Genomic DNA, 22477 nt, shown 5'->3' with positions numbered 1-22477 from the left:
CCTCTCATTCAATGTGGTGTACGCTTACAGTAAAAGATGATGTCATGAATAACAAACAAACAGAAACAATTAAATTCAGTGCGTCCAGCAGATGAATAACAGAGACAAGGGAGGAAGAGGGCTTGTGGATGACATAAAGCACTGACTCTTCCACACATTACTGGGGATCAGCCTCATGCTTCCTCATCCAAATCCTCCCCTTTAGCACTGGGGTGTTATGTTACCAACAAATAATTTGGGATTGGCAGGGAGATTTGCATGGAGCTCACTGGACAGAGCAGTTTTAAATGGTTAATTGTACAGGAGCCTGAGGATCGGCTCCGGGGGGGTTGGTGTGCAGTGGAGATTCACACAAGGTTTGGATTTCAATTCATGATGAAGAGATCTCAGTCCACTGGGTCGTGTTTTGAGACCCCAGATTGGTCAAGGGTGCATTCTTCAAATTTCTCATCAATAACCTCGACCGTCTTTGGACATCATCGAGAAAATGTGATATCCAATAGGGCTGACGCAACTCATGGATGGGCTTCAGTTATCTCCCCCTTCAGCCGAAAGCAATTCCAACAATTTCATGCTGACCTCTGTGGATTTATGCAAGCAGCAGACATTCATGCACGGATTCAACGGCGCACCAAGGCCGGAGCTACACGTCATATGAGTCCATGTTCCCAGTTTCCCCCCTACCTTGCCTCTGCTGAACATATGCCCTGCCACAGCTTTGAAAAGTACAAGGACTGCTTTGACAATAATTACACAGAGGGTAGAGCAGAGCCAAATTTGGCCTGGAGCTTAGCGCGCTGCCACGGACTGCAGTGTTTACCGCACTAACGTGGAGCAGGACCCCTGCCTCTTCTGTTTAACCGAATCATAACTTCACTCGTTCTCTGTGTGGGCACTGGAGAGGGGCTCTGCCTGTGTGTGTGTGTCACGTTGACTGATGAGAAATTCAGCTGGAGCAGCGATCATGTTTACACAGACATTCTCCAGGACAGCAGGGGAGATTTACTGAAGGGTCTGCAGGGCTGACACATCCAGACAGTCGATGAGTGAGTGGGTGAAATTCACCAGAATGGAGGTGTGATTTTTGAGCAACCACCTGGTGGAGTTAAAGGACCAGCGTGAAGGATTTAGTGCCATCTAGAGGCGAAGTTGCTAATTACAACCAACTGAAAACCCCTGGCCTCACCCTCCCCTTGCAGGCATGTAGGAGAAGCTACGACGTAGCTAAAAACCACAAAACTACAAATGTGAAAGGCGCTGTCTAGAGCCAGTGTTTGGGTTGTCCCTTCTGGGCTACTATAGAATCATGCAAATCTGGAAGCTCTCAGGTGTGCCCTCTACTGGCATATGGTGGTATACTGGTATATCCTCTCCCTAAGTTGACAAAAACACAACAATTAAACATAATTCTGAATATTATCTTGGCACATATATTACATTATCACAGCTCTTTTATGGATTGAAAGCTTGTTCTAGACTCCAAAAAGACATAATGTACGCATTTCACAAGAGTGCAAACATTTAATGTTTCCAACTCAGGTCTATAGTGTTAATGGAGACCTAATTAATACAGCACAGTATTATATACATAGATATAAGTTGCTGAGATCACAGGTCCGATTAGCTTTAAGTCGATCAGGAATGCAGCCAGCATCTAAACCCACTGGATGGCACACACTCCAGGCCTGGCATCTCTTGTCTGCCCTTTATGAGGAATGCACTGATATGATGGGAAAATTCTTCCTTTTCCCCTGAGAGCTGTCACAGCGGCAGTTTGGGTTTGGCTTTGCGTCCAAAGTCCACATAATCTTCATCTAACTGACCCTGTCTGCTTGTTTCTGACTCTCTGGGCTCCTCGGAGAAAGAATAAAATACTTAGACGTTATGTTTTCTAGATCCCAATGAGCTGAAGTCCTGCCTTTCTTTAACCTCAGTCGTTGACATCAGCACCATATTCTCATTTTTTCCCATCCCCTCTCGTTTGTTGTCATGTGCGGTAAAGAGCAGAGAGCATTGAGGAGATTCTCCCTCCACTCCTCTTTTCTCCACATTCACGGTCCTCAGTGTTTGGTATGAAAAACCTCAAGCCCCTCTCCTCTTTCCCTTAGATAGATCAACACACAGGCATCCAGGAAGTGTTGGGCTTATTCTGCCAAAAAGACTCCGTTATAGCACGATACAGTGGAGCCAAGGCTGGAAAGAGGAGGATGAGGAGTGGAAGAGCGGAGCGAAGGAGTGAAAACAAAGAAAAAAATGAAAGCGAGGTTCAGGGGAGGGAGTGTAAGGAGAGACGGAGAGAACTGGGCCATGCAACAGAAAAAGAGTGGGGTAACATTTTCCATTTCCCCTTCCCATCATCCCCCTGTCAAGACTTCAACCACGAGCCGTTAGAGCTAATTCTTTTGCTCTGCAGAGGAATAGTGGCAGAATGGAGGAGGGCTGTGTACTATTGACCCAGCTGACTGCCATGGAAGGGGCTGGAGGTAGTGGAAAACGACATCAGCCCCCCCCCGAAATACGGCTCTGGTTTCACACTCGACGTTGTTTGAACGATCACATTTTGGGAGATTTCAAACAAGACAAACAGGGTTAGACTGACTGTTCTGAGCTGGCTGCCTCGGAAAACAATTATATAACCATTTCTGCTGAGTTTAGCTTTGTGAAAGAAGTCATAGCGGGTGAAAGGAGCCGGTCTAATGTCTGTCTCAACTCTTTTTACTGACAGTGTTTGACTTACTGCTCTTGTGTTATTTTGATACATGAATGTTGGAGGATGAATTTCACTTTTATTCCTTTTACTGCTTCTCAACTTTTATACTAAGAGAAGCAGCTGAAAATCTGAGCTCATGTGACTGTTACTGATTTTTAACTGAGTGAGAGGTGGAGGTGCAGCTCGGTGTCCTCCTGGTCTAGTAAACTGCTCTCTGGACTGAGGCTGACAGTGGTGACTCATTGCTGTGCATGCTGTAATGCTCCCTTGCTGTTTCCATTGGAAGGGCCTCCTGCGTGTGATGGAGGGGCGTTTGTAAAGATCAGCCACTTGACTAACGGCCAGTTGCCATTTCCTGTTGCGCATGCGAAGGTTGTGTGTGTGCACCTGAAGAGCTACAGAGAAGGCGATGGAGGGAGAGGCGAGTGAGGGTGAGTGAGGAAATGTCTGAGTGAGGGGAAAAGGCTGATTCATACCGCTGGAACAGTCGTCGCCTCGCCAGCCTCCCTCACACTGGCAGCGGTCCGGAGCGATGCATCGACCGTGGACGCACTCCTTGGTGCAGCGAGCTGTTGATGAGAAACACATAACAGAGCAGTTTTGTAAGGAACAGTCCACTGAGCTGATAGTCAGCACACACTGGATGACATACAGGAAGGTGTGCAGGTATCTGAGGTGCACAGACCAGACTACAGGACTGTGGTTTCCAGCAGTTTTGGTCTTAAGGTGAGCTGAAGAACTCGTTCATCAGCACTCGTCACGATCTGAATCTGTGTTTAGATTTGGTCTTTTTTTTATTCAACAAGTCAAATTAAACAAAAGCATACATCCATGACCTCTGAAAGGACACAGGGGAAAATAAAGCCAGTGAAACAAGTCAGCGTGGCTTATGTTTGGTTAAGTTTAGGCCTGAAATGACTGGGTTAGTTTTTAGAGAAGCATGGGTTAAAAAACAGTCGACTGTTGAACAGATTTTTCCATTTATCCTGATCGCAGGCATCATCGGCTCATTGGCAGCAATAGATATATTAGACAATGATTAATTTGCTAATTTGGGACGTACATTTGCTAATATCCTTCACATCTGTGCAGCTTATCATGTGCAATATTTCATATTTTACTGTGCTATATATTTTTTTTACTGCATTATATATTTTCTACTGTGCAATGTGCACTGCGAAAAATGAGCCAAGGCAATATTTCTTATACCCTCTTGTGTATAATGTTTGATTTTATTTTGTATTGTTGTTATTTTCATTCTGGCAGTTGCAACAAGTAAATTTTCCTGGCACAGGATCAATAAAGCCTGATCTTATCTTATCTTATCTTATCTTATCTTATCTTATCTTATCTTATCTTATCTAGCTTGCCACAGGAACGTTTGAATCTCAGGAAGTGCAGAGACTTCAGTGCAGATACAAGTGCAGTCAAAACATATGAAAAAGACATTTTTGAATGGAGATCCTTGTTATGATTATTAATACCAATAAAGACCATGTGCTTGTTAAATCTCTTTCGAAAGTGCACTGTTCAGAGGGTGTTTTCATCCAGTCAAAGGACCATTCAGCTGAATTGCATTCTTCCCCTTTAAATACATTCCACCCTTCACAAACAGCGACTGAGCTGCCAGCCAGCAGCTGGGCTCAGCCATGCAACTGAAAGCACCAGTGTCAGACGCCATTCGCGCTGTCAAGGAGCTTCCTCTTAGAAAGACAGTTGCGTGTTTGCCAGCATCATAAATGGCTCTGCTATTAATTAAGTTAATTGAAACTTGCAGGGCTAAGAACTCTACCAGAGATCTCTTCATTTTTTGTCACACAAGTGTTTCCTAACCACACGCCGCTGAGAGGCACGTGCTGCAGATGCACATGCTTTTTTTTTTTTTTTAATGTCCATCCAAACACAATAAACAATCATGTTTTCCTCTCTAGTTGAAGGTGTGTGAATGCTGGAGGCTGCAGATTTTGAGGATCTAAGAAAAGGCTGACTAGTCATCAAATGCAGGAGGGAAGTATAATAATATCTAATTATATCTATTTAAAAAATAAAAAAACTTTGTACAGAAGGTGGGTTTTAGGAGGAGTTATAGACGACACGTTGAAAGCAGAGATTTCAACTACAGAGGAAAACCCACACACACACACACACACACACACACACACACACAAAGACACACACACCAGGCGTTCAGAGTCTGCTGTGAAAGGTGGCTCAACAACAAGCAACCAAAACCGCACAATTATCTCTGCCGAACACAAAACATTTATCTCCAAAATGCCAGTTTTCCAAGCACAAAGCACCGAAAGCTTCTTATTAGCGTCATGCATTTCTGAGACCGGCCGGTGACGTATGAGAAGTTTGAGAAGCTAAGGTAGAATTTTCTCAGCCCATGCGAGGGCGCGTATGGTTTCACGTTATTTATATATGTCACCGCTGACTGTCGGCAATAACAGTGTGTTGGCAAACTGTTGACAGCTGCATCAGAGCAGACCCTCCGTTGTTTATTTGAACTACCGCACCCAAACAAACATGCATTGAGAAATACAGTCGAAGCCGTAAATTGACAATTAACTTCATACTTAAGTGCTTAAAGTTACGATTAGGATTACTGTTCGGTTTCTCATTGCTTAAGTCATGAAAAGCTCAGTTTGTGAGGGTGATTTCATGCTAAGCTGAGTCATGAATCAAACCCATATGTAAGAATGTTTTTCCCTTCAAAGATAGTTGATTTTGATTTATTTATGAGTCTACAAAACACAGGGAATCCAAAGGATGCTAAAGTGAGGACATTTATTTACACCATGGATCCAGAGATGTTAGAAGACAGACACAAAACATGTCACGTAAAACTAAACAATAAAATCAGTCCAAACTAAAACAAAACTAAATAAACAGATCCAAACACCGAAAATACAACAGAAAAACTGACGTATTCGGTAAAATTTAAAAAGCTGCCACCTTAGTCCATAAATGAGTCCTGACCTGACATCTAAAAGTCCCTCTTGTTCTGGACGACTTGATCTTTAAAGGAAGACTGGCGTCAGTGTTAAAGAAGGAGCTTTGGCTGCTTCAGTTTGCGTCGCATGAAGGCTCAGGTGTTGTAGAGAAGCGACGCTCACTGATGACGCCGCTCACAGGAAGCGGTTTGTGTCGTCCCTCCCTGAGCTGTACAGCAGGGCCACACCTCTGAACTCATCAGCAACAGATGCTCAGCTGTTGAAATAACACTTGCTGAAATGATGTGCTTTCTTTGAACTGAAATGAAATTATGAAAATTGCAAAAATGTGTGTATGGAGCTTTTTAACAGTGTCAGCAACTCAAAGTCGAGTTTAAAATTCCTGCATTTTCAGCCTGGGAGGCCGCAGCGGGAGCAGAAGCCATAATTGTGGGGATTCCATTGTCATGTGTTGCTCATATTGACGATGCACGTTGCATGGGAAAAAATACAAAAAGAGTAGCGTCAGTCATGAGAATCTGAGTCAGAAATGTGATTGTATTCTCTAACATTGTTTCGCTGGCAAACCACAACCATAGCAGTCATTTTGGTATTGTGCTGGTTTACAGCCAGCTTTAATCTGCCAGCATCGTCACTGTTTAGGGTCTCCTTCACATGTGCAACACTGAGCTTCAACACCAAACCTGCAAAGAGATTAATCTGTATATCCTGGCAAAGAACCATGTTTTCATGGTTTACATGGAAGCAGAAAACTCTCCCGAGACTCCCTTAAATTGACTTATAAGTCTGTTTATACACAATTTTAAGTTTGCAATGATCTGATATTGTTTGGAGTCTGGCTCAGAGGTGTGTGCTGACCTTGGGGTTGTAGCCGCACCCATGGGTGGGACAGGCTATCATTGAGGACACTGAGGTCATGTCAGAATTTTTTCTGGGATTTTGGGCTTTTTAACTCAGAAGAAGTTTTCTATAAATAAAACAGAACAGTTTGTGGACATTTCACAGGCTGATTCCAGCAGTTTTTAGAATCTATACATTTGGATTTTACTATTTCAGGCCAAAAAACAAATAAAAAAAGAGTTACATTCAGATTGCTCTTTATGTTTAGAAGTGATCTCAATAGCTGTAATTTTGATTTAAGGTCATTCTAGGGTCATTGGCATCTGTCCAGGGACCACAGATGAAAAACCTTATCCTGCATGAAGGCAGGTGAGGGCCTGTGGATCACTTCTAGTGTCCTTACTGTCTGTCCCACTAATAAAAACATGAGCAGGCGAGTGGATTGTTCAAAAGTTTCTATAAGTACTTACGGACACATTTGTCTCTGCTCTCGTAATATCCTGGACAGCACTGGTACCTCTTGCGGTAGTCGGTCTTCACCGCCTGCCTGTAGGCCGTCTTGTAGGTGATCCTGAAAGAATAACATGACACTTTGACCCTCCGCCGGCAGGAACAGGAAGTCAGCCCAACAGGAAATGAGTCATCGCACTGCTGCTACCTGTGGCGCGTGCATCTGTAGGAGGTCCGAGGGTCCGAGCAGGGCTCCTCTGTCACATGGTCGTAAGGATGCGAGTAGGACTCTTTCACTGAGGTGGTGAAGCTGGAAAGCAGAACAGAGCAGACGCTGTGTCAGAGGAAACAGGACAGTCATCCAGCTCCGCTTGAAAGAATAGAGACTGGTTTAACTTCTCAACAGGGACCATGGTGTTTTATTTTTAGTGTTGCAGATGATGCAGATAGTGGATCCGGACGGGCTGTCATGAGACTGTGTGACAGTCACTTGTCCAATACTTTGATTTCTGAACAAATACCTAAAAAACACTCCTAATTAGCCAATGTTAGCATGCTAACACGCTAAACTAATATGGTGAACATAGTAAACATTCGTGCTGCTTAACATTAGCAGGTTAGCATGATAACATTAGCATTTAGCACCCCTGTGCCCAAGTACAGCCTCACGGACCTGCTAGCAATGATTTATAAAATGGAAAATAATTAGCTCTGAAGAAACTGATCAGTGCTCTCAACACATGCTAAGATTGCTGTGTACATTTCTTGAGCTGTGATTCAAAAGCTAAATAGACAGAAGTCTGGGGTTGGAGAACAGCAGCGGCCACCAGTGGCAAAGTGGTTTTGAATTTAGATTTTTGTGGGTGTGATAATGTATGCGGACAGGCAGGTAATCCATCATCAATTCTTATGCTACAAACCGCTTTCTGTTTACTTCATCATTCATGTCATGAATAATGCCTTTGTCAACCGCTGACCCTTGTGTATCCTGTTAAAACCATTAACTAAACTTCCAGGAATTCGTATGCACTGTATGAGAAAAAGTCTTTAATCGAATATGACCACAGTGACATTTATTTGTTTGTCGCACTCGAACGGGCCTCACCTCTCCCACAGGCTGCACACATTGGGGTCTCTCGGGTTCAGAGAGTAGCTCAGACCAATGAGGAAGCTAAAAATCGGCAGGACGACGGAGCTCTGCAGAGGCGGCATGGTCCTGAGGGAGAAGACGAGACATTTACAGAGCGATGCAAAAACCAAACATTTCAGCAAACAAAACATGTTCCCACTGTTATTAAGGGGGAAGAGTTAACATCTGTACAATGCAAAGCTGTGTGTTGAAGTGAGTGAAAAATCTGAGCAGCCTTGACAGCAATAACAACGCAGCGAGGCAAGCGTGCAGTGGAAAATGTTGCACACACAGATGGAAAATGTACAAAAAAAAGTTCCACTCTTGCTCTCAACTAAAGATTTACATTAATTGTTTTTGTTTTTTATTTACTATAATTAACATTTCCCAGCATGGCAGATAGAAAGACAAACTGAAAACTGCTTCTCGGTGCCTGTAAATTGCGGTTAAGATTTAGCCTCTGACTGTAAAAGAGTTCATTAAACGCTCAGCAGAGGTGAGGCAAAGAGCCAGACTTGAAGCGTAACGTTGTCTGCTCCCCGCCGAGCTCCACACCGTCTCAACAGGGTACATAAAACACAGGCCTCAGGAGACACCGACGGCAGACAGGATGGATGGGGAAGAGAGAGAGAGCTCAAGAGAGAGAGAAAACGAGAGCGAGGGGGATCAGAGTCATGAAATGTGACTCCCAACTTCATCCTGACCCCTATCAATCAGGGCTGCAGTGAAGCCTCCACACTCCTCTGCTGTCCCCTTCCACACTCCAGCAGCATCTGGATCCAATCAGTGCATCGGCCCAAGAGAGCGCCTCGGCACGGGGACCCTGTTGGGCTCTCAGGGAGCGAGAGGGAGGCAGTTCTTCCCCCCTTAAAAATATCCCATTGAAATGAACAGAAGTTCAGCAGGCCAGTGGTGTGAACCCTCTGGTAAAAGCATCGTGGGAATGTTTTCGAGAAAACGGGAACGTCGTGTTGACATAGGATCGGTTGGGCCTTTCTCAACAAGTCCCGTCCGACAGAATCACTGTACCACAGCCTCTCATGTCATCTACACTCGGCCTCAGGGAGATTTCTGATCTGTCGGGGCAGTGACATCGCCGCCGCGGATCAAGATTATCTGCTTGACTCATGAAAACACGTCTCAGATCTCAGAAGAAGGACTAACCGCAAACTGCTCTCTGACTGATAAAACTCGACTTTCACAACTACAACTTTCCCAAAATGTTCCCCTCAGACTTGTAAGTAAGACAAACTTTCAAGCTAAATCAACTGTGACTGCTTAGGCACTGCAGTACTGTGAGCTAAATGCTAATGCTAAATGCTCACACTTACAATGCTAACATGCTCAAGTTTAACAGGTAATGTTAAACCATGTTTTCCATCGTAGCTTAGCATGCAAAAAAATCTAATTAGCTAAAAGTAGCTGAGGCTAAATGGACTGTCATTACTTTTCAACCATACAGGACAGAATACAAATTTGACCTGATGGTGGCGCTGGAGGAAAAGTCATGAGATCACCGAAGTTACTGCAGTTCATCCTAAAGGTGACATGAATGCAAGAACAAAATTTCATAGTAATCCATTGAAAAGATGTTATAAATATTTCAGTCTAGACCGAAGTGGTAGAGCGACCAACATTGCTATTCGTTGAGCCAAACCGCTAGCGTGGCTAAAAATACTGCTCTATAGTTTAGGTGACTACAAATTTGGTAAGAATCAGGGCAAGTTTTTGGTCAATGGTGAGTAAGAGACTCAAAAAGACCCTAGTGGCTGGTTGTAGTTTCCATTGCATCATTCCACTGTCAAACTCCATCCTGTTTCTAGTCTGGCCTCTTTCATGTCTTCCATTCGTGGTGGACAAATTTATTTTTTTCACTTTCAATGGACATATTTGTATTTTAAGAGACTTTGCTCTTGTTGAGGGAGAGAAATCCTGACAAACACGTAAAAAAAGATTTACCTTTGGCTGGGACGCAGATCTTTTATGCACTGTACGACCACTTTCACCTGGCTGTTGTCACATGAAAAGGTTGGTAAGAGTTAAGATTTTGACCACGGTGACGTAAGATAACTCCAGAACTAAATCGGTAAAAAACTCTATGATTTAGAGATTTGACCCTGGTTTGTGGCAGCAGTTTCCCCTGCAACATTTCACGACTTTCTGGCCCCGTCTTCTTCATGTCATCCGTTTGTGGCAGAGAAACATATTTCTCTCACTTTTCATGCACATATTTGCATTTTAAGTCATTCTGCTCGGGAAATTTGGGGAAATTTCCTGCAAAGAGAAAAAGATTTGCCTGTGGCTTGGTGAATAAAACATGCCTGTAATACTGCCAAGGTCAGCGGTTGAACTCCCATCAGAGCCACTTCATGTATGTTTACCAAATTGGCTTTTTCTGGAGCTTTGCAGAAGAAAACACCTCAGAGTAAGGATTATTTAATGCATTTGTAGAAGCGGTCAACCATAAACACCTCTGCAATCAATCAGCATCTCATTTAACAGATTTATATCTACATTAACTCGGTCCAGTGGCTGGTTATCGCTGCTGGAGATTTGGCCTGGTGAGGAGGAGTGCAGCATAAATCAGTGCGAGTACACAGATCTCCTGCTTCTGATAAACTGCCTCTTGCTACTCTCCTACCCACCGTCAGGAGTTAATTCACTTGCTGGCACGAATGCTAACGCCTAAGAAATCTGTGCCACAAAAACAGAATTTTATGAGAACAGGCATATGGCTTTTATTAAGAGGAGTCATCAACTTCACCAGCCACTTCATTGGACTGGGGGTAAATATTTTTCATTACCTTCTTTTCATTTTAATTGTGCTTCATTAGAGAAAGGCTTCAAACCGCATGGGAATTCTTAAACGCTGAGAAAGAGAGCTTAATGAGTGCAGACAGAGTTGTTTTGAAGTGGAGCTCTGCCGTTGTTTGCATTGCCCCTTCCAGTTACCTACAGCGGGAGGGGGGCCAGGTAGACGTCTGGAGCGCCAGGTGGTACTATCATCATCGGGATACTGGACTCCTCAATGAGGCAACCCCTGCCTTTTTAGCGGAATAAAGGCGGGCAGGTACTAAACTTGAGTTTTTCACGAATCTCCACCACAACTGTGGACTGATTGATTCTTCCCCTTTCCTCCTTTTCACATAATAGCCTTCCACTCCTTTGCATTCAGCCCTAAGCTATCATTATTTCCTTTGAGCTTTTTCCAGGCTGCCACACTGAACCTTTTCACTTGGACAAGCCTGGCTATGCAGCAGAAAAGCCCAAGTAGCTATGATGTATTGCAACAGTTTTTCCATTCAGTTTAACTAACAGCTATGGCAGTGATGTATGCACACCTCCACAATTCACATCCACTGGTCAAAGAGGATAAGTCTGGACCAAGATCTGTGAAAAACCACAATAGTAGAGGTTGGTCCAACATATTTTGGTCTTGTTTGTAATGAAAAAAGCAGGGAATCTCATTCAGTGCAGTGCAACTTTCATGTGGCTCTATAAACCAATAGAAAATAGGCAAAATACCACACACACACACACACAGGCATACAGTACATGCACTCAAGCACACCAATAACGTCTGCATGCACGCACGCACACACACATACACACAACGCCCACTGCACAGTTTGTACCTCTTTCAAGGACTGATCATGTGTTTTCATGTTCTGGAGACATTACACACACACACATCAAATGAGTCCCATACGCTGAAACGAGTTCAGAGAGAAGCTATTTATAGAATCTGAGGACATTTCGCTAATTCACTGAGCTTCTCTTGACTCATTCTGTCAAGGCCCAAAGCAGCGGCCCACGCTCGCCTGCATCGTACCAAGTGAGGAATGCTGTGAGCTGGTTTAAGGGCCCCACGACGCTCTTTCCAGAACCGCACAGGGGCTTCGGTGAAAACAAAAGCCCAAATGAAAACACATGCGCTGTTTTTATTAATCTCGCTAGACGCTCGTACCCATGTTATGACCGTATTCTGTTTCAATAAAAAGACCTTCAGGACGTGTCAGAAGTGCTGACAACTAAAAAATTAGTTTGAGTCAATTTCAAGCAAGACGGGACTTTTTCTTGACAGATGGGTACTCCCATCAGACTGCATGTTCACATTAGTTAAACAGGACAGAGGCTGCACCCACGTAGACACCCCCTTCTCTAATGTCAAGAGCGTGAAGGACCAGCCTATTAAAGGCAAAGTTCAACATTTTCAGAAACAGGCTTTTGGCACTCTTGCTCAGAATTAGATGAGAAGATCAATCCCACTTTTGTTTGCATCCATTAAATGTAGCTGGAGCCAGGAGGTTAGCTTAGCTTAGCATGAAGACTGGAAGCAAACAGCTGGTCAGTTTCCATCGACGCGTAACAAAATCTGCCTACCAGCACCTCTGACGCTAGCTAATGAATGCATTTTATCTCATTTGTTTTATCTGTAAAACTTAAGTGCAATAAGGTTTATGTGCAGGACTGTTTCTTGGCCGAGCACAGTAACTTCCTGAAGTCTTGTTGTCGCTGCATGGCTGCCATATGCTAAGCTAAGCTAACCAGCTGCAGGCTCCAATTTCATAATGAGATGTGACACATATGAGAATGATATCGATGTTGTCATCAGACTCTCGCCAAGAAAGCAAGTTAGCATATTTCTATTTCTTTAATAACAACAGTTTAACCAGCAGTCACTCTCAGTATTTCAACAGCGGTGCAGGAGAGCTATGAATCTGGGAACACATGAAATTACAAAATCAAACCATTTGCGACAACCGCTTCTTGCACGAGCCATGATTGACAACTTGACTGTTGAACTTAAGCTGTTCATTATCAGCTGCAGAGCATTACCTCAGACAGCAGTGATGTATTAAATGCACTGACTGGATATCTGTTCAGCCATTTGAAATTAAACGATATAATCTAGAGCCTTGCTATGAGGCTCTGAGATATTTCAATCCAAGAGGCGGTGGATCAACCTGAGAGATATATTGTTAATTATCTTCATTTTTTTAATGGATTAGATTTAAAACTTTTTTTTAAACTAATAGCAGGTTGCAAGAGGAGCCTTTTTTCATTCTGGTGGAATCTTGAGCGAAGCACATGGCACTGATCAAACTGTTTGCTTCCCTGTTTCCTTTCCATCTGACCTCAAATTTCTGTCTCTGTTTCTGTTTATTTCTTTGTAGTCGCAATGTTAATTAAGGTAGAAAATATTAGTCACCAACTGGAAATGAAAGTCACAGGGAAAAGAAAAATAAAGTAGACGGAGCAGCGCATTGGCTGGGGTGTCTCCGCGAGAGAGTCAGAGAGACAGTCCTGCCAAATACAAGTTCGTTTTCATGTCGAGGTGCTCTGATGTCACAGAAACTACAGAATACGCCTCCATTTTCCAGACTCTTTTCCTCTTTTTTCAAAGCCCTTTCTGAGCTCCGGCATGTTCTTCCAAAATCAATAACATAAAAACGTCTTTATTCTGTGCACTATTTTAGAACCAGAGTCAGCGAGGCTACCAAACAAAGGCAGCATGGTGAAATACTGAAGGCTGTCTTGCAGACTTTCTGCTCTTGAGTTATGACACATGATCCTGCAGGTGCAATGCATTCTTGTGTGGCTTAGAAGTGCGAATCAAACCACAATTGTATAATAGAATTTATGTCTTGTTTCACGGCATTCTTCTAATACGTAACTCTAGCATCAGCACCAGGTCCCCGGTGCAGTTTAACGTCTGATGTAAAAAGTTCATAACAAGGTCACCAATAAAAGAAGCTACTGTGACGATGATGGATGCACGGTTAGAGCAGAGCACTTGTTTTCTATTGAGAAATTATTCTAATAGAAAACAAAAGTGGAACTGGATATTGTTGTCTTAAGTGAAAGAAGATGCATTCAATTGTAAATGTTTTGAAAAATATTAATTGCACGTCTGGGAATTCTTCAAAATAAATATAAAAAATTAAATAAAATCAAGAAACTTGGAAGGTCCTTTAAATGAAGGCAGGTGTTCTTAATAACACTGTGTTTTAAACATGATATCAATTTCCTGAGCTTTGCCAGCAGCGCAAGCACATAAGTGAAAAATTACAACGTAAAAGAAAGTAATCAGACTACGTTTGTTGAGTGTTTACAATCCCTTGGATTACTGATCAGAGTTTTAATGAGGTAATTAGTCGCTGCAGAGACAGTTTCAAAATAAAAGTACCCTGCCGAACCCGTCAGCATACATCTCAACTTCAGGGAGTGATTTAATCGGCCAGTGGCTCCCAGAGGGAGGAATGAGGAGCGGCTCAACTCTATTACAACCTATTATAATGCCATTAAAACAATAAGGGAGCAGAAATGAAGAATCATTGCTCTTGTATCACAGTTTATTCCCAAGTGCTCTGCCCACTCAAAGCGTATTCTGTAGCAAGTAAAATCTCCTCAAATTGAGCTCCCTGAGAGGAGTCTGTGGCTTACTGCAGGGGCCCTTTGAGGGGCTGCCGAATGAAAAGGTACATAGGAGGCAGTGCATTTCGTGAGCATTTTAAGTGATCAAAACTCCAGCAACAGACAAAGAAAGAGAGACCAAAGGACAAAAATCAACTCAAATGTTTCCTGGCAACAAAACGGTCACATGGCACATGATTAAAGCGTTGCTGTGCACAATTACACTTAAAAGTTGGCCAATAAAGCTGCAGCGTGTATCACAGGCTTAAGGAGCTTTAAATGATCACCTTCTGATTGCGATCAGCACGAGTATCAAAAATACCCTCCACAGGAGACTCCAGCCAAAGGTTCACATCGCAAATTTGCAGTTCAGCTCTTAGAATAACAAATCTATAAAACTGCTCGAGGGTAGAAACTGACAGAAACTGGAATAAATTATCCAGAGTCCTCCATGTGACACATCGACCGCAGTCCCCTATCCCCCTCCTCCCCATCCCACCCTCACATTAAACCAGAGTTACTGTAAACTGAATATAAACCCCATAATCCTTTGCATCTGGGTTCTAGTCTTGGCGCACAGGACGGGTTCGGCTGCTCGACCGCAGTTAGGCTGGCACACACTCCCCAGTTGCTGCTCATGTTGGGTGGGTGGCTGCTTTTGGGGGGAACATGGAGACTCGGAGAAACAATCACATGCCACACCCAGAAATGTAATGTGAGAGCGCACATTAAACCTCAGAAAAACACATATTTCACGGTGCTCATCAATTTTGCCGCATTATCAACCTTATCCAGCTGACGCCTACGCCGACACGTTCCACTCTGTTTACAGTAAATACGCCATCATATACGGTAAAAGGTGGTGTTCTGCCACAAAAGCTGAACCCCCGCACTGGAAAAAGCTTTTGAGTGGAAAAGTCTTGGCAGCTCGAATGCAGTTGACAGTTCTCGTGGGAGTTGCGTGACAAAAGGATGATCTAGCGAGGGAGAGAGGAGGGGGAGGCCTCGCACAGGACTTGGAAGTTTGAATTTCGCTGAGTGAGCCCTGCAGTGTTCGCTATCTGCAAGATTGATGCAAGTGAGATGAATATTCCTGAACTTTTCAACTTGAAGCAACAGCGCACACCTTTGCACTTTGAGAAGTCTGCTTCTGTGGTCTCCCTTTTCGAGCAGCTAGATCGTCTTAATCTGACCCCGTACTCTGCAACTGAATCTTTAATTATGTCAGCAGATCTGCCCCGCAGTTGTGCTGGAGTTTCCAGTAATAACATGGGAATAAATAATTTGGCTCCTCCTCAACAAAAGGCTTCTTACCAACAGGCTCTTAAATAGAACGACAGATGCCCGGCGCAGCCCGCCAATCTGTCCTTGGGTTCGAGTCATTTTAAAGTTCTGTTAATTAGAGGAGCTGCAACGGAAAAACTAATGAAATCACCTCGTGTCAACTCTCTACAGCAACGTCAGGCCAGCCTCCAACTGGCAGTCCACGATCCTTTATTTAACTGAGAAAAACAGGATGCAGTATGTGTCCCACCTTCCTGGTCCCCCCTCATATTCGTTCAAGTTTAGCTTCCAGGGGGGACCAATGACTGTGAGTAGAACAGATTCATCGCATCAGGCAGCAGATCTGAGGTCAGTCATGTGTTTTGAACATCACTTCGCTTTACTGCTCCTTCATGTCACTTTGCAGCAGCCAATAAAAATAAAGTCAGACTGTATATTTATGTAAAATGTGTACTTCTAGGAATAAAAAGGAGACCAAAGCAGCCACCAGAAGCCTGGACGTCAAAGCAGAAGCCGATTTAAGACGATGGGATCCAAGAGGAATCAACGGCCAATGACTACACCTTTTCCTGTAGTGGCAAATAGCTAGTAGCTAGATAAGCTGGAGCTTGTGTGTGTGTGTGTGTGTGTGTGTGTGTGTGTGTGTGTGTGTGTGTGTGTGTGTGTGTGTGTGTGTGTGTGTGTGTGTGTTTATGTTGGAGAGTGTCTTTATGAGTGAGGTCAGAGGGTTCTGGAGCTCATGTCGCAGCCTCTGTCCCGACGGTGATGGAGAACAGAGCCCGTGGATAACAGTTGTTGGAGTGATAAGGTCACCATGGTACCGCTGTTGTTTTGGACCACATGAGGACATCAGCATGAGGTCAACACAGGGCAGAGACCAGACTGGTTTTCTATTGACTCCTATCTGCAACCAGTAGGAACTGCAACAGTAATGTTTCTGCTGCAGAACGTGAACGCTTTCTGGCTTAAGGACAAACTGTTTCTAGCTCCGCAGATCCAGTAAAGCCTTGTTTGCATGGGACCAGTGTTTCCAGAGGACCTCGTGTGATTTAGAAACTACCCCTCCATGCGTCATTCGACCGGAACGACACCCTCGTTTCTAAATGACTAAACGACTGTCAATGACGCCAAAAACGACATATATTACAGGTGGAGAGCGCAGGCGACGAGCTTTACGGGGGCAGACCTTCGACCTCACGCTCTTAACACTGCGAAACAGTCGCTTTGGTTTCGACAACAACACTCCTTGGTTAGGTTTAGGAAAAGGTCACGAGTCAAAATAAGTGCATTACAGTTACGTACGTGATGCAACGTAAGTACGAAATGTAAGTTAAAATGGCTGGCATGAACAGCAGCCTCCTGGGTGAAGTTCCTGTGTTTGTTTAGCTCCATCCACCCCACCGTCCTCCAAATGTTCTTGCTTTTATACGACGTCACCTGACTTTCTTGTTTTTTCGCATCATATTGACGATGGCATGAATACTTACGGGCTTACCGGGAAGTTTTACAAAGGGGGCTCTAGTAATTTGTAAGATTTGTGGAGGTCGCCTCCATCAAGGTCCATCCATCCATCCATCCATCCATCCATCCATCGTCTATACCCAACTATCCCTTTTCGGGGTTGCAGGGGGGCTGGAGCCTATCCCAGGCGAGAGGCGGGGTACACCCTGAACCGGTCGTCAGTCAATCGCAGGGCAACATACAGACATACACCTAAGGACAATTTTTAGAGTCACCAATTAACCTAATGAGCATGTTTTTGGTCTGTGGGACGAAGCCGGAGTGCCCGGAGAGATGCATGCACGTGAAGAACATGCTTCACACAGAAAGGCCCTGCCCGACCCAGGGATCGAACCGGTCACCTTCCTGCTGTGAGGCACGCGCACTACCTGCTGTTCCACCGTGCCGCCCGCATGCAAGGTCGTGTGATAATATTAGTCTGTGCATATCGACATATTTGTGATTTGGGGTCGTATATTTATTTTTTGATGCTATGCAGAGCCGTGACATCATATTCAGGATAAATCTGAGTATCATACAGACTTCGCTTATCCTCTGCGAACACGGAGGTAGTTAGTTGATGTGATCATCCACAAAGATTGAGCTGACTCAGGACGGGCCAGTCAGACAGCTGTGTGGAGAGTTTTGGATTAAGCAGTGTTTTGAATTTGAGTTGAGCTCTGATCATCCATCTCTGCACTTTAAATGTCATTATCTGTTTGTGACATTGCAGATCAAAAATTACTCAAGATTCAGCGACTGAAAGCCCTATTTTTCAGCCCATAAATCATCCAACTCAAATAACACTAGTTGTAACTGCCTTTCAGAACAACACAACACCACAGAAGTCTGTACTTTACTCAAATTTACTGCTGTGATGCTCCAGTTATGATGTCAAGACTCAACATGTCAGAAGCTGAGCGCCTGTTCATCAGCAGCCACATTAATAATGTAGTTCAGAGTTGTTTTGCCCACTTTCTGCATGCGTTGCAGGCATAAATACACATTAGCTCATTTAGACCAAGAAACAGATGCTTTGTGGCTGAACTTGAACATGTCGAACTTTTGTCTGTCATCGCTCATTTTAAACGTCAGGATGGCCGATCTCACAGCACAGCTGTTGACTGCTTTTCAACATGTTATGAGCCGCGATCAAATTTCATATTTGATCACTTGTCTGACAACAGAAGACAGATGTTGAAAAAATGCGACCTCAAATTACAGAGATCCCGATTATTTTCGCATGACCTCTGCGTTTGGTGAAATATGGTGGGTCATTTGTGGTGGAATTTTTACTTCACAAATTACGGACGCGGCAGATTCGCATGGGATTAAGATCACAGACGGCCTCCATGATTATTACACGTTACTAAAGGTTCCTGCTAAAGCTAGTCCTGTGTGGAAAAGGCTTTAGTCGCTCTTTAATAACGTCACCCTACTTACCTCCTTTGCTCCAGATGGACAAGAGACGGGAGTCCTGCCGCCGTTAGAGGGCTTTGTTTCTTAGAGATGTCATTTTGATCAAGTTCTTTAAAAAAAACGTTTTGTTCAATCACCTCAATGAACCGGGCATTCCTCTCTAACAGCCGCTCCACATCCCGCCAAGTTCAGAAAGGATTGATGCTGATCTTTCCAATCATCCATTATTCAGTTAAAGCTCGATCCAAGCCTGCAGCTCAGGTCTTCATTCATGAATGATGCCCCCCCCAAACCAGACAATACCGACCGATCTGTGACAGAAGCCAGTGACGCTGGGCTGGCTCGGGTTTTGCTCTTCTAGCATTTATCAAGAAAATGTCTTGAGATGCAGATCACTTACGGTTAGCAGCATCCTCCATCACTGGCCAGTTGCTAATGTTTGTATTGAGGTTGAGACAGACACAAAAGCAGAAATAACCACCTGACAAAGAAATCACGGAGGGGTTTCCATCAAAAAACACAAGCTACAGTACCAGTCACACTTTTAGATCCTTTAATACTCAAGAACAACGTTACGCATTGATCCCTCCGGGAAAATATTGAACATGATACAACGCAGCTTAACTGCACAGGGAATAAAATTAAAACAAATGTTGTAACTGCAATCCTCGGGGACGCAGATGAGAAAACAAATAAATAATCCTTGTTTTCCTCATTCACGAAATGTTTACTTTTTGCAGATGTGTGTGATCTGATGTGGTTTACACTGAAATTCCCTTTTCTTCGTCGAGCCGGGCGTCTTGCCAGTTGGAGGCCTTCGCTCTCCCTGTTGAATTACTGACACGTTTGAGGCTCGTGCGCTCTCGTACACAGACCCACAGTGCAAACTGCTGCCTGGTCCTCCACACTCCAGACCAAAACCACAGGCAGGATGACTGTGGCTTCAATGGTCAGAGAAAGCAGAGGGGTCCACAAAAACAAACTTCAACGCTAAGACGCTATGATAAATACACCAGTTCACCTCTATGGAGCAGAATAAACAAGAACGCAGACTTCCACACCTTGGATTGAAATCACGTCTGGTCTCTTAAAACAAGTGTTTCATAGGAACTTTCGCGAGTGAAATGGTGGAAAACCCAAAATGGAGGCCCTGGCTGAGGTTTCAGAGGGACATGACCATACAGCGCTGTAATTATATGTGCTGTAATGCTCTGTTGATCATGCTGGTGCAGAGACACATAGAGTCCTTATAAAACACACAGCCTTTCCACAAACCGTGACCAGAAAACATGGCTTTGCATTGTAAACTCTCACAGTAAGAACACAGGCGAAAAACCTCTCAGTCCACAACATTAGAGGGCCACAGCTCGTGAGGAACGTAAGCAGCGTCTCAAAGTCACTGGGAAATAGTTTCATGAAGGGCAATGTTGCGTGAAACATCTGCGTGCACCGTGTGGCTTCATCACATGGGGACAAACTGGCTTTGACAAGGGCGCCTTTGTGACCCGGTGGTTAGACAAACCTAACCTAAAAGGGAGCCAGATTCAGGAATATAACAACAGGAATTCGGCCTTTTTCTGCCTCTGATGGTCATAACTTTGTGTCATTTCCAGTGTAGCAGCTTCCTCTTTGCACCCTTAGTAACAAAACGTGTTTTTCAAAGTGATGTAAAAATACTGAAACCGTAAAAGAAACACCAAAGTACTTCAGAAACAATACCAGTTCATTGAAATGTGTTAGCACTTGGGGACAAATTACAGTGGGTTTGCAGGTAATTATTTGTCCATACACCAAACTGGAAGAAGTTACTGTTAGCGTTGTACAAGTTAAAATTTTGATCTGATGATTGCTGCAGACGGAAAGTGAAGCGATCATCAAAGTGGCCACAAATGATCAGTGGCGGACCGACCGGCGGACGCTGCCTTAACGAGCCCGGCTGTGATGCTTTCAATCCTTTAATGGAAAACACGCTGACACCGCGACAGCGCAAGAATTTCAAACCTCGCTGAATCACGTTGTGACTGTTCGAAAAGATCTCGCCATCACGATTCTATAGGCAGGATATTTGCAACGGCTGCGACGCCTGATTGATCTGCTGGAATGCGCTCTGTGCCATTGTTTCAGCACGAATCACAGGCCAGCTGTTGATTCAGACGCGCACTTCCTCCTCATCTCTTCCTGTGCTGCACTGTCTAACTGCCTCTCCTCTGCCAATCAGGAAGCTCCCTGCACTCTGACTCTGATGCGTCTGTGAGTCAAGCTGTTCGCTTGGATTTGCGGTGTCATTGTGTTACTTTCTGATAAGGACGCGATGCTTGTGATCTGACTAAAATAGTGCCATGACGCTGTTTTATTAGCTCCGGATCTCAAAATGAGTTAATAGTGAAGGTATTTGGAAAATGTTCAAATGTCCGCTGTGCTGTGTTTTCATATGACGAGTGACAAAGGCTCCCATTTAGGATGAGTTTTCAGTATCTACAGATTATTTTCTCGATTGATCGGTTAATTGTTTGCTCTATAAAACATCAGAAAAATATATTCTAGAGCCCACAGTAACATCATCAAATATCTTGTTTTGTCCATCCAAATGTCTCGAACAATTAGTTGTTTATCAGAATAACTGCAGATTAATTTATTAACAGATTAAAATCACCTCAGTCTGATTGAGGAATGAGTTCATTTAAGTTTTCTGACAATAAGTCTCTCAACTAACCATTCAACAAGCAACAGTTTTGTTTGAAAAATGACAAAAATGATTAATCAGTTATAAAAATAGACGCAGATTACTTTTCTGTCAAAAGACTGATCGATTAATGGACGAATCTTTGTGGAACTGAAAACAATCTACCCGAGGAATTTGTCAAAAAGCGAACAAAAAAGTCAAAATCTAATTCCTTTAACATTTTGTATGAAAAACACCTGAAAGCAGCAGCACAGGGACACTTTCCTGAGTCCGTCCTTTAATGACACCACTGACCCCTCAGATTCACATCAGAGCATCATCCTCAGGCCTCTTCCCACCATGACAAGCTCATTTCTTTAATCATAAAGTCATCTTTTCTCTTGAAAACAAATGATTTCTGTCCCCCTCTTTGGGGGTCAGAAAGTTGTGGGAAACGCTGCTTTAAGAAAAGATTCATAAGAAACTTCAGTCGCTGTGTCTTTAGCTGATCTTCCCATGATGAAAGGCAAAGGCCAACACTTCTTCATCCAGAGTTTCCAGAAACATATACAGGCCACAGGGTCAAGAGCCTTTGAAATCTTCTGAGGAGTTTAAGAAAACAAACCTTCCACTGAAGTCTCACAAACTGTTGATGAGCTGAATAACTCTTTGTGAAGAGGATAAAGCTGATAATAACATTAAGCAAGCAAGCGACTGTTCAGCTGGGGGCAAGTCTTGCTTTGGCTTTTTCTTTATGTTGGACGTGTTTAGATCTCAGTTCGAGATGTTGTCTGGACTGTTATGAAACACTGATATTTAATTAATTTCCTGCAGAAACGATGCAGTGAGGTTATGTAGAGCTGATACGCAGCGTCTCTGTGCGTCCTGCAGAAAACTAAAAATACTTTTTACTCATGGAAACTGTTCGTGCGGCAACTGTGACAGCGGTTTATTCTCTGTCGTCTTTTATTATTTGTTTTCTTGAGTTCTGGTTTTGGTCTGGAATTGATCTCAAAACCATCAGGAACTCGACTTGGACCTGGGGTTTAAGTTGACACGGCTACAGCTTGCACTGAATATTTATAGAACGGCCTGGGGTAAAACTTATT

At 43.7% G+C, this 22477-nt stretch overlaps 1 protein-coding gene across 1 annotated transcript in view; it reads right to left on the bottom strand.

The window, feature by feature from the left end:
• Positions 1-22477, bottom strand: part of pear1 (platelet endothelial aggregation receptor 1) — a 47075-nt gene that overhangs the window by 15637 nt on the left and 8961 nt on the right. Inside the window, exons 2-5 of the mRNA XM_070966401.1 lie at positions 8063-8173; positions 7166-7267; positions 6978-7078; positions 3187-3279 (exon numbers count right to left, since the gene is read on the bottom strand). Coding sequence (XP_070822502.1) covers positions 3187-3279; positions 6978-7078; positions 7166-7267; positions 8063-8169 — 403 coding nt within the window. The 5' untranslated portion in view covers positions 8170-8173. The remainder of the gene's footprint in view (positions 1-3186; positions 3280-6977; positions 7079-7165; positions 7268-8062; positions 8174-22477) is intronic.

This window comes from Chaetodon trifascialis, chromosome 7 (assembly GCF_039877785.1).
Source record: "Chaetodon trifascialis isolate fChaTrf1 chromosome 7, fChaTrf1.hap1, whole genome shotgun sequence".
In the NCBI taxonomy this organism is placed as follows: domain Eukaryota; kingdom Metazoa; phylum Chordata; class Actinopteri; order Chaetodontiformes; family Chaetodontidae; genus Chaetodon; species Chaetodon trifascialis.
The sequence above is the reverse complement of the archived record's forward strand: the minus strand, read 5'-3'. Positions and strand labels throughout refer to the sequence as shown.